Genomic DNA, 12,080 nt, shown 5'->3' on the forward strand with positions numbered 1-12,080 from the left:
CGGCCGCAAATGCGTGTAGCCAAGCCAAATTGTGTATTTGACTTCCAAAGGCAGGACACTGCAACGGAATGTTTGTCGCTTGTTGATGTATATCCTACTTGCACATAAATCAGGACGTTGGTTTTTTCATTTTATGATTTTTTGTCATGGGTTTTACCACTTTTTCTATTTTTGTTACAGTCCAATATATTGCGATTGTATTTCATGTTCTTCATGTTTGCAATACCTGAGTTGTTATATAGAATTCACCCTCACGAACAGTTTTCACAATTATACGTAACTAATATGCAATATTCTTTTTTTTTTTAAATAATGTTTTATCATGTTCAAATTAAATATATTTCCGCATTTAAAGAAGACAGGCTTAAAAAAATAAATTATTAACGAAATATTGCTACAAAGTATTGCATATGATATTTTTTTCCCTTTGAATAAAAATTTACTTGACAAAAGTATCTTAAGCACAAGTTGCATAAAATTATTTGCATCACGAAAGGGTATTTCACATAGAAAGGATATTTGATGAAGATAATATTGTTTTGGGTAATTTAACGAAGAATTAACTAAATGTGAAAAATAACCATCGTTTCAATACCAGGTTCAATCCACCATTTTCTACATTTGAAAATGCCTGTACCAAGTCAGGAATATGACAGTTGTTGTCCATTCGTTTTTTATGTGTTTTGTCATTTGAGTTTGCCATGTGGTTAGGGACTTTCCGATTTGATTTTCCCCTGAGTTCAGTATTTTTGTAATTTTACTTTTTTCAAAGGTAAATTGACTTTTTTCAGTGTGGGTGGGCTAAACATGTTTACTTCAGTTCGAGAAGAATCCCCCTTACCAAATATACCCTTTTCCAGTGGTAATTTGAATAATCCACCCATTTTGAAAAAATAACGTAATGCAATAATATCAATCATTTTTTCAACTTCATATTGAACTAATACGAAATAAAACTTCGTTGAAAAACAGTTATATCATGGATTAATGTAATATCTAAGTTCATGTATTCATATATTTGTGATTAACTGATTTTTGTATAATTTGACATTCACAAATATAATAGAATTCTAGCTATACAGAATGTCAGCTGAAAGGTGTTTTTATAACAGTATATATATTCGTGTTATCAATTTCCCACAAGAAGATATAGCTTGTTGTATGAACCTCAAAGATTGAATATTGTGGACTTAAGTAACGTTTAGTAGACTTTTTCTTTAATGTTCAAGTGTGAAATAAAAACAGGGGAGAATTAATTATCTCGTGTAAGTGTAGACTGTTAAAGATGATCGTATCAATTCATCAAAATTAAACTTTAGAAAGAATGGCGAAAGATACCAAAGGAACTTCTACTCATAAGTCGAGCACACACTGATAATGCGATTGCCAAAAAAGACCGAAAGCAAACATAAGTAATCAAAACACTAGAAAGAAAATATCAGTAATAAAAACACTAGAAAGAAAACTGAGCACCCCAAGCCCCACCAAAATATCAGTGATGGTCTCAGGTGCTCTGAAGGATAAGTGGATCCTGCTCCATATGTTGTATCCGTCGTATTCCTGATGTAAGTAATTCTTATTCAAAAGGTCACATTCTAAAAAATAATTAATAATAGAAATTTGGATATCAGTAACTGATCCATATGGATTCTCAATAATTCTATTTCATTTCACAATTCTATTTGATAGTTTTTTCCGATGCATAATTTGAAAATAAAAGAAATCCATTGATCTGTATCGTTTGTAATAATTTTATGTAGGGTATACATTTTGCTTTTAAAAATTAATCATTTTGGCAAATAGTTGGTTACTCGTAAGAGTGCATATGAACTTATTACATGACACATATCACAATTTATGGATTTTTAATCAATAAATAATATTTACAAAATCAAATTCTTTGGTCTCTGCCTAGTATCCTCCCTGAAAGCATAAATACAATAAATGATTTGATTTCTGATTTTTTTGTGTTTTAATGCCACTTTTAAGCTATTTCGTGGCGGCCTGTTTTATTGGTGGAGGCAAATGGAGCGCTCGGAGAAAACCACAGACCTTCGATAGGAAAACTGACAATCCTAGTCGATTAAGATTAGAGTCGAGTGCACAACAATAAATGACATGCTTAAATAATACCATAGGGTTTACAATAAAAATGGCTTCAATCAAAGGCAACAGTAGTATACCGCTGTTCGAAATTCATAAATCGATTGAGAAAAAAACAAATCCGAGTTACAAACTAAACTGAGGGAACCGTATCAAATTTAAGAGGAAAACTACGACACAACAGAAACACAACATTAAAATGTAACACACACAGAAACTAACTATAATATAACAATGGCCATTTTCCTGACTTGGTACAGGACATTTTAAGAAACAAAATGGTGGACCTGGTTTTGTGGCATGCAAAACCTCCCGCTAAATATAATATAACATTAAAATGACAACATTACCTGACAAGACTACAATACAAATAAATGGGAGAACATATAGGGCAAGAATCACACGAATAATAGCTAACAAAAGATACCAGGTTTAAAACTTAATACGCAAGACGCTAGTTTCGTCCACACAAGACTAACCAGTGACGCTCAGATGTAAAAAGTTTGAAAGCCTAAAACAAGTAAAAGTTGAAGAGCACTGAGGACTAAAAGTTCCAAAAAGTTTTGCCCAATACGGCTAGGGTTTTCTGTCTGGTTCTTTTTTATTTCAAGGCAGCGTATTGGATTGTTTTCATATACTAGCATTGAATTGGAAGATATGAATGCTTAGTCCTCCATTTTTTTGTTCGACTTGATATGTTGTTCGAATTCAACCAATAGCATAGATTTCGTACTTGTTAGGATATTAGAAATATTATCCGATATTGTCATTGTTCAACATGTTGTGTCTAAACGCACTCACTATAGATATTCCTTTTTACTTCACAAGAACTTTGATATAAATAAACAAATAATACTTAAAAGGTCTGTCAATGATTTCTGTACAGTTTCAAACATTCTTTCTGATAATGTTAGATATATAAAAAAAATAATACTTGTATTCAACGGTTGTCGTTTGTTGCTGTTTGTCATATTTGTTTTTCTTTTATTGTTTTGTTCATAAGTCAGGACGTTATTTTTCTCGTGTCACGTCTGGACCTTTTATATCTTACTATGCGGTGTGTGAATGCAGTATGGTGCCCTGTAGTGTTTTTATTTCGACGCCATTTGATCTCTGACTGATAATTGCCTCATTCTTCTATTTGTTGTATATTAAGGTAATGCCAGAGAACATTTCTATTTTCGTTTATAAATATCTACCTTTTTTCCATATTGTTTCTTGTAAGATTTTTCATAACGTTTTTTATAAGGCACGTATTGTTTACCATAATACTTAGCATTTCTTGTTCCATATGATCCCTGAAAACCAAAATGATAATTATAACTATTAGTACCAGTTGCATTATAAGGTGAGTATAGGTTATAGTTAAAGACGAAGTGCTGATATTGTAGTCTGTTTCACTTTCTGTGAGTACATTTTTTGCATCATCCCATTTTTTTAGTTCCGAAGTAAACCATTCATTTTAGTCCTCATGTTTACTTGATTTCATGACAATTTTATTTTCAAAGCCTTGGATTTTTAATCCATAAATTATCTAAACCAAGAGCGATTCAAATCTTCAATAACCGGTCTTTACTTCTGTTTAGTTTCGATAAATATCAAAGAATTATTCCGTCGGTAAAGAAAAAAACATTTTGCTACCAAACCCTCCCTCCGAAATTCAAATATTTCCCCTTTATGTTATGAAACATGCTTAGATGATGGTGCTGCACCAGAGAGTAATATTAATTTCTAAATACCGGTATAATATTATCTTACTTTTGGTTTACCATACAGCTGCATAGCAACTTTGTGTCCATATAACCTATCCTTTTGTCGGACTAAACGGTTATTGCTATCATAAATCACCGAAGAAGGGTCACCATTTGGTCTTGTTTTGACTCCCAAGTCCCGTCTTTCTGTTAAAGATGAAACATACCATGGGTCCGATCGTAAAGCTTGTGGTATTGGTGTATATTGTATCTTTCCAAAAGCTCCGAAATTAGAATCTATCATATTTGGTCTTTGTATAGCGGAATTTGATGTATCAATCGACATTCCATCTAAACTTCTTTGAACTCCATTCACATTGAAATTATTCCCTTTAGCATTATACAAGCCATTTAAGGACATACGCTGCCGGGTTAAAAAATTGTTATTATTTTGTGATCGGTTCGGCATAATAGAATTACTTCCGGTGCCACCGAAATGATCCGGATTTCCAAAACGTCTGGAGTTAAAATTACTTTTTGTCATTCCTAATCTACGTTCACTGCCACCGGCAAACATGTTTGGTGAGTCTGTTGGACGTTGTCCTCCTAATCTACGTTCACTGCCACCGGTAAACATGTTTGGTGAGTCTGTTAGACGTTGTCCTGCTGATCTCACATTCGATCTTACTCCACCACCTACTTCAACATTATATAATAAATTCCTGTTATCCATGTTTCTCGAAACTGGTAATTCATTAACACCAGTTGATGGAACTACATTTCCAACGTTAGACAATCCTTTTTCTGTTCCTTGATTTCCTTGCAAGTGAACAATCAATATCATTGGTCCAACAGCGTTATTAGATGGTGTTCTTGAATTGTCAGATGGGTTTATCGCAGTTGTTTGTCTTTCTAAAGGCTGATCCCAGTTATGACGTTGTTGTAAATCTGTAGGGAATAAAGACAACAGTGGTGAACCGGTGTTCAAATTTTTTAAAACAGTTAATGTCACATTACTTGACTTTTGCCCACAAGATAGGCAAATATATGTATCAAATGTTTCTTGATATGGACTAATGATCATAAAAATAAAAAGAATAACTATATTTCAGGAAAGACAAAAGTCACAGTTTGGCTTCTGCACGCATGAATTTCGAGGTTTTAACACAATTATTGACATAATGCTATTTTTGAATAAGCAACATCGGTATGGGGTATTTTTAAATGCAGAGTAAAAAAAGTAACAACTTATGGCGTATTTGTAATAAAGCGGAATAATTATATCGGGTTTTTAAGTTTAGTTATAGAGCATTGCTAAACTAAAGGCAACACTAACTTGCGTATTTTTATTTTAAGAAACAACACTATCATGATTTTCTGAATAAGTAACAACACAATGACATTTTTTTTCTAAATAAGCAACAAAACTATGGCGTATTTTTGAATAAGTATCAAATTTACAACGTGTTTCTGAATAAGTAACTACACTTTGACATATTTCTGAATAAGAAACAACACTTTGACATATTTCTGAATAAGTAACAACACTTTGACATATTTCTGAATAAGTAACAACACTTTGACATATTTCTGAATAAGTAACAACACTTTGACATATTTCTGAATAAGTAATAACACTTTGACATATTTCTGAATAAGTAATAACACTTTGACATATTTCTGAATAAGTAACAACACTTTGACATATTTCTGAATAAGTAATAACACTTTGATATATTTCTGAATACGTAACAACAACACTTTGACATATTTCTGAATAAGAAACAACACTTTGACATATTTCTGAATAAGTAACAACACTTTGACATATTTCTGAATAAGTAACAACACTTTGACATATTTCTGAATCAGTTATAACACTTTGACATATTTCTGAATAAGTAACAACACTTTGACATATTTCTGAATAAGTAACAACACTTTGACATATTTCTGAATAAGTAACAAAATTATTGCGTATATATGAATAAGTAACAAATACATTGCGTATTTCTGAAAGAGTAACACACATACGGCTTACTTTAATCGCTGTACAAATCGAAGAGTATTACTTATCATTGTATATTTTAAAGTTAATATTTGTCAGTGCGTGAGCATCTTACATTTACAAATATTTACTTACGTGCCAAGTTTGGTCTACCAATAACTTGACGTCCAACTGAATCCATGGCAGCAAAATTGTTTGGTAGGTTGGGTCCAACATCGACCAAAAATTGTTCTCCACCATTTGAACCGATAAAAGAATCTCTCAATCCAATTGTTTCAGTAGCAGTACCTCTTCCATTAGGGGTTATAGGATTCCCACCAACAGCAATGTCATGATGCAATTCGTCAGTGCCAACTCTATCAAACAACAATCTATCACCGGCCATATCTATCCATCCCCCATTTCTGTTACCTTGTGCATCTAACCATCCTGAATTTTTATTTGAAGATGATTGCAAGGATTGGCCATTAGAATTAGCAGTTCCGCCTCCCCATTCGGTATTTCTGGTTGGAACTGGTACATCGGTTAACCAATTACCAACTGCGCTTGTCAGTATATCAGCTGATCTACCATGCTGATTTCCTTGCCTGTTAATCCACTCAGCTCCAGTATTGCCAATGCCGCCGCCATTTTGTAAATGGCGCTCTGGCCTGTTAGTCCATTCAGCTCCAGCATTACCCATGATGCCTCCATTTTGTAAGTGACGCTCTGGTATGTTAGTCCACTCAGTTCCAGTATTACCCATGCTTCCACCATTTTGCAATTGACCTCCTGGCCTGTTGGTAGCCCAGTGTTGTCCAGCATTTGGCATGCCACCATTATTTTGTAAGTCGATAGTTATTCCACCGATAGGCATTTGATCCCCATTCTGTGAGTGACGTTCTGGCCTGTTAGTCCATTCATTTCCAACATTATCAATGTCACTAACCTTTCGTAAGTGAACTAACGGCCTACTATTCCAGTCAGCTCCAACATTACCAATGTCACTAATCTTTTGCAAGTGAGCTACTGGTCTATTATTCCAGTCAGATCCAACATTACCAACATCAGTAACCTTTTGAAAATTAACTACCGGTCTGTTAGTCCAGTCCGCTCCGCGACTAGGCATGCCTCCGCTATTTTGTAAGTCGACTTTTACCCCATCGGTTGGCATGTTACCCCCATTAGACATCACAAGTTCGTATGGGTACAAATCTGTGAACTGTTCATACTGTATCCCATTTTGATTTAGTTTTGCCACGGCCGCTACTGAACCAATTGATAGCAGGAGCAAGATATTCATTTTCTGAAATGATGAGTATGATAAAATGTATAGAAATGCGGAATGTTTTTATATATTGTACGGACTTAGATTTAAATATCTAAATCATTTGATAAAAATGACAGAATCTTCAGTATTCTTTGTAAAACTCAAGCTCATATGGTATAGATATATACACGAAATAAAACCAGAGAAAGTTTGATTATTCTTGAAATATTTTAAATTACGTTTCGACTGTCTTTATTTTGTATTGATGATTTTTACATTAGATCCTTACCTTCACCAACGAATGCAAATTAAAGAGTGGTTCACTGCTTTAAATTTCACAAACAAAATAGACTCTATTTATACTTTAATAAGTCATTTATCAAAATACCACCAAAATATTCATAGAAAATATTAATAGCTTTTTTTAATACCACTATACATTGTAATAACAGATTTGTCAATAACTTTATAATGTAATACCAATGATGTTTACCTCGATTGCAATGAAATTACATTCTAAACTTCAGGAAATGTACATGGTTTAACAATAGTAAACATGTCGTTCAAAATTCTAAAGTGCATCAAAGTTGGGTGTAAACTGTTTCAATCTAGGTTATAACATACTTTATAGAATATAAAAATGATAGGTTGTTTTAATAGTTCATTAAAAACCGTCATCAAACACTCTACAACATTTTTTCTGAGGGAGTTTAAAAGATTCCGTGTTGCTAAACCACTATCTATTCAACTCAATACCATTTGAGGACATTTTCATGTAGCTCATCAGTAAGTAGACAAGGCTGATCGTTCTATATTTGGCGAACAGTAATTTCCCTCTAGCAGTAATTATTAACAAAATACTGGGTTTTTTTTTCTAAAGTACTATACTGGAAGACATATGAAAGCATAAAAAAATATTCCACCTTTGTATATTTATTTGCAATAGTACACTACAGTCTGTGGTGAATCACTGATTCTAGATCGGTAAAAATATCTGACTAATAACATAGGACAACAATAGAGTAATGGGAAAATTATGGGAAACCACTTGCTTTACCACTATTCAATGGTAACATACTTACAGTACAGAGACATTTGTTATGATTGTTACTTTTCTATTAATTCAAATAGATGTTTTTAATTACTGCAATATCTTTTTTAATAATTTTATATTGTTTTATTGATGTCGTTACGCTTAGTATGAATGGATTCGACAACTTGTTTTGAAGTTAAATATGATAAACACCTACTCGACATGTTGGGAAAAGGGTGCAATGTATCAAAATTTTGAAGTAGATGTGTGTATGAGTTACTCATTTTATCGCCTACGCATAGGACATCTGATCTTGACTTTGAATGGTGTTATATTTGGAGAAATAACTACTTCTATAATGTATGCATGCTACTAAGTAAAATGATGGTTTGGTTTTGAGGTTACCCGATTAAGGTAAATCCAGAAAAGCACACAGCACGAATTAAGCTTATAAAGTGTTGTGCTTATATATAACTTTTGCAGCTACAATAAAACTATTTAAACAACGCATCTCGGATAAAATTTATGATCACGAATTACATAATTCTTCATCACCAATTAAAGGAGTAGGTTCAGTAAGACCCCTTTTCGGCCCCAAAATATAGCAGTTTTACAAAATTGTTAGAATTTAAACTATTAGTTATTTATTGGAAAGTAGAATGATTCTGCTACATAAATATGGGCTGTTTTTGACAATACAATGCACATATATCGGGTACTAGCACCATTAAGTCATGCTAAATTACTGAAATCTTCACTATTCTATCATTTTAGTTAAATTTTAGACGGTTTTCGTGTAAAACAAAAGTGGCCACATTCGTGTTCATCCTCAATATTGAAATGCAAGTTGTATTTGATGATAATACATAACATATATAAAGGTTGAGGATAAACACGGATGCGGCCACTTTCATTTTTGACAAAAACCATCTAAAATGTGACATTTTTCGGCATATTTTGTACATTTTTCATATTTAAGCTTGAATCAGATCGTTTTTAATGACTAAAGTAGTTAAAATCTTTCACATAAACTAATTGATTCCAATGAAATAGACACTTAAGTGTTTAAAAAGTGTTCAAAATCTAATGTCAGATGAACCTGAAATTTGAGGCCAAAATCGGTCCTTACCGGACCTACTCCTTTCGTGGTAAAGAATCGGTGCAAGAAGGTCTTACTTTTGTAATTCGTAGTCATGGATTATATTCGTCATCACATAAAAAAAGTATAATTTATAAGAAATCTACAATAAAAATTAAAATCACAAAACGGAAATTTCCTTATCATACAAATGGACAACAACTGTCATACTCCGTCCGACCTTGGTACAGGCATTTGCTCATGTAGAAAATGGTTGATACAACCTGGTTTTATAGGTAGCTAAACCTCTCACTTGTAAAAGGGGAAAAGATGTGTACCCACGTATGTCTTTTTTTTATATATTGTTATTTTAAATATCTTTCACTGCGTTTTAATTAAAATGTTTATTAGTTACGTCGATTAATGACAGTAACAACTATATTTACAACAGAAGGAATGTGATACAATTAATATTTATAGTCAATGATTGACAGATATTGATATAATATAAACAGAAATGTATCTTGTTAGACAAGATATTAAAACAATTAAATTAATTGTAAACAATCTTTATAATGTCATTAGGATACCTGTTGTGACAAACTACACATTGTAATGAAATAAGTATATTATATGTTATATCGTTATCCACTTTCGAAATACGAAATAATGTTATATCGTTATCCACTTTCAAGATATACGAATCAGAAAAAAACTACTTGAGACACATTTCTCCTTGATAATTTGATTGTAGTATTATGAAAGGCAAGACGGTAATATACTGCTTGTCAACATTTGCCTGTACAAAGCTCCAAACGGATTACATAATTATGTACACAATTTAGTTAAAAAAATATTGATGTTGACATCTATATATTTCTTGAGGTCAATGTACAGTAAATAGGCCATGTCGCAATTTAAAACTTTGGCCGCTAGTGGAACTTTAACTGAAAATCAGGGGAGAAATTCATTTGTCTCTTTTATTTGCTAAAATTATTGCATTAATTCCTACGTCACGTTATAAGTTTTAAAAAAGTGGAGTTTTGACGTTTGTCATTATCAACAAGGTTACTGATTGTTGTTAATACACAATAACCAGAAACTCTTATATGGTTATTTTACATCATTTAACTGGGAATGTATGCAACAGCAAATTAATTTTCAGTATTTCTCCATTTTTAATAATTAACAAGTTTACACACCGATTTTAAAAAAAGAATTGTTTAACCCCTTCAAATTTTCATATTCTTATATATGATTGTAAAAATTATGTCTGTCTATCAATTATCAAAATCATTATAATTATTTACTTTGCTCGTCATGGGTCCTTTAACTGGAACAAAATGACTTATCTTATCTGTACACCTTAAAAACTTACCATATACCATATATAATATAAATATTTGAGCAACAGACTTAACCATTAAAATTTAACATTGACCTATTAACCATGAAAATTATATCAATGTCACCTTAAAACAATCCATACACTCCACATAGTTGTCCTATTGCATTAAGAAATAGACCAAAACATAACCAGATGCTCCGCATGGCGCAGCTTTATACGACCGCAGAGGTTGAACCCTGAACGGTTGGGGCAAGTATGGACACAACATTCAAGATGGATTCAGCTCTAAATTTGGATTGTGATTAAAAAGTTGACACAGCATAGGTTTCTGACACAGAATGAATGTGGTCTAATGAACTTAAAATATTTTTTTTGCCTTTGAGCAATTCACTATGCTGTTGAATATTAATCCTCTCAAAAAAATGTTTGAAGAAATTTTCTTTTTATTTATGAAATCTGAAATGAGAAAAATTTAACCCCCCACCCCCATTTGTTTTCACATCCCCCTTTCCCTTTTTCCAAAACTGATCTCAATTCAAATTTCTAATGGAGTTTGCAACAATAACTACTCATTTAAATACATCATAAAATATTAAAATGTAAAATAAAGTGCTTGTTATCACTGAATGGTAAAGATTGTTTTAATTTATCAGTTGGTAGAAAAAGTGAATATACATTGTATATTGTATAAAACAATGATTTAAGTTGATTCAACTACTATTCTGGACAAAGAAAGATAACTCCAATTGAAATTGCAATTAGATATTTCTTGCTATTGCGCAATACTGAGTAATTGAAAATATTTGCTATTGCACAATACTGTGCAATTGAAGATTTTTTGCTATTGCGCGATACTGTGCAATTGAAAATTTCTTGTTATTGCACAATACTGTGCAATTGAAGATTTCTTGCTATTGGTGAATACTGTGCAATTGAAAATTTCTTGCTATTGCACAAAACTTAATATAATAATTTTGGATCCTGATTTGAACAAACTTGAAAACTGGGCCCATAATCAAAAATCTAAGTACATGTTTAGATTCAGCATATCAAAAAAGCCCAAGAATTCAATTTTTGTTAAAATCAAACTTAGTTTAATTTTGGACCCTTTGGACTTTAATGTAGACCAACTTGATAACGGGACCAAAAATTAAGAATCTACATACACAGTTAGATTTGGCATATCAAAGAACCCCAATTATTCAATTTTTGATGAAATCAAACAAAGTTTAATTTTGGACCCCGATTTGGACCAACTTGAAAACTGGGCCAATAATAAAAAATCTGAGTACATTTTTAGATTCAGCATATCAAAGAACCCCAAGGATTCAATTTTTGTTAAAATCAAACTAAGTTTAATTTTGGACCCTTAGGATCTTAATGTAGACCAATTTGAAAACGAGACCAAAAATTAAGAATCTACATACACAGTTAGATTCGGCATATCAAAGAACCCCAATTATTCAATTTTTGATGAAATCAAACAAAGTTCAATTTTGGACCCTTTGGGCCCCTTATTCCCTAAACTGTTGGGACCAAAACTCCCAAAATCAAACCCAACCTTCCCTTT

The 12,080-nt window shown here is 32.2% G+C and overlaps 1 protein-coding gene across 1 annotated transcript; it reads right to left on the bottom strand.

Moving 5' to 3' along the window:
• Nucleotides 1-1,848: 1,848 nt before the first annotated feature.
• On the bottom strand, nt 1,849-7,390 carry LOC139518040 (uncharacterized). Its single transcript, XM_071309681.1, has 5 exons — nt 7,341-7,390; nt 5,938-7,087; nt 3,862-4,742; nt 3,303-3,401; nt 1,849-1,923 (listed from the first exon to the last, which is right to left on the bottom strand). The coding sequence occupies exons 2-5, from the start codon at nt 7,082-7,084 to the stop codon at nt 1,912-1,914; spliced, it is 2,139 nt and encodes a 712-aa protein (XP_071165782.1). The 5' UTR covers nt 7,085-7,087; nt 7,341-7,390; the 3' UTR covers nt 1,849-1,911.
• Between the last annotated feature and the right edge of the window lie 4,690 nt (nt 7,391-12,080).

This window comes from Mytilus edulis, chromosome 3 (assembly GCF_963676685.1).
Source record: "Mytilus edulis chromosome 3, xbMytEdul2.2, whole genome shotgun sequence".
In the NCBI taxonomy this organism is placed as follows: domain Eukaryota; kingdom Metazoa; phylum Mollusca; class Bivalvia; order Mytilida; family Mytilidae; genus Mytilus; species Mytilus edulis.

Bases quoted from the DNA above. Each gene is read 5' to 3' on its own strand.
- LOC139518040 (XM_071309681.1), bottom strand. From the start codon at position 7,084: ATGAATATCTTGCTCCTGCTATCAATTGGTTCAGTAGCGGCCGTGGCA. The intron at 4,743-5,937 runs GTAAGTAAATAT...TATTCCCTACAG, and splicing joins TGGTAGACCAAACTTGGCAC to ATTTACAACAACGTCATAAC. The intron at 3,402-3,861 runs GTAAGATAATAT...TTTGGTTTTCAG, and splicing joins AGCTGTATGGTAAACCAAAA to GGATCATATGGAACAAGAAA.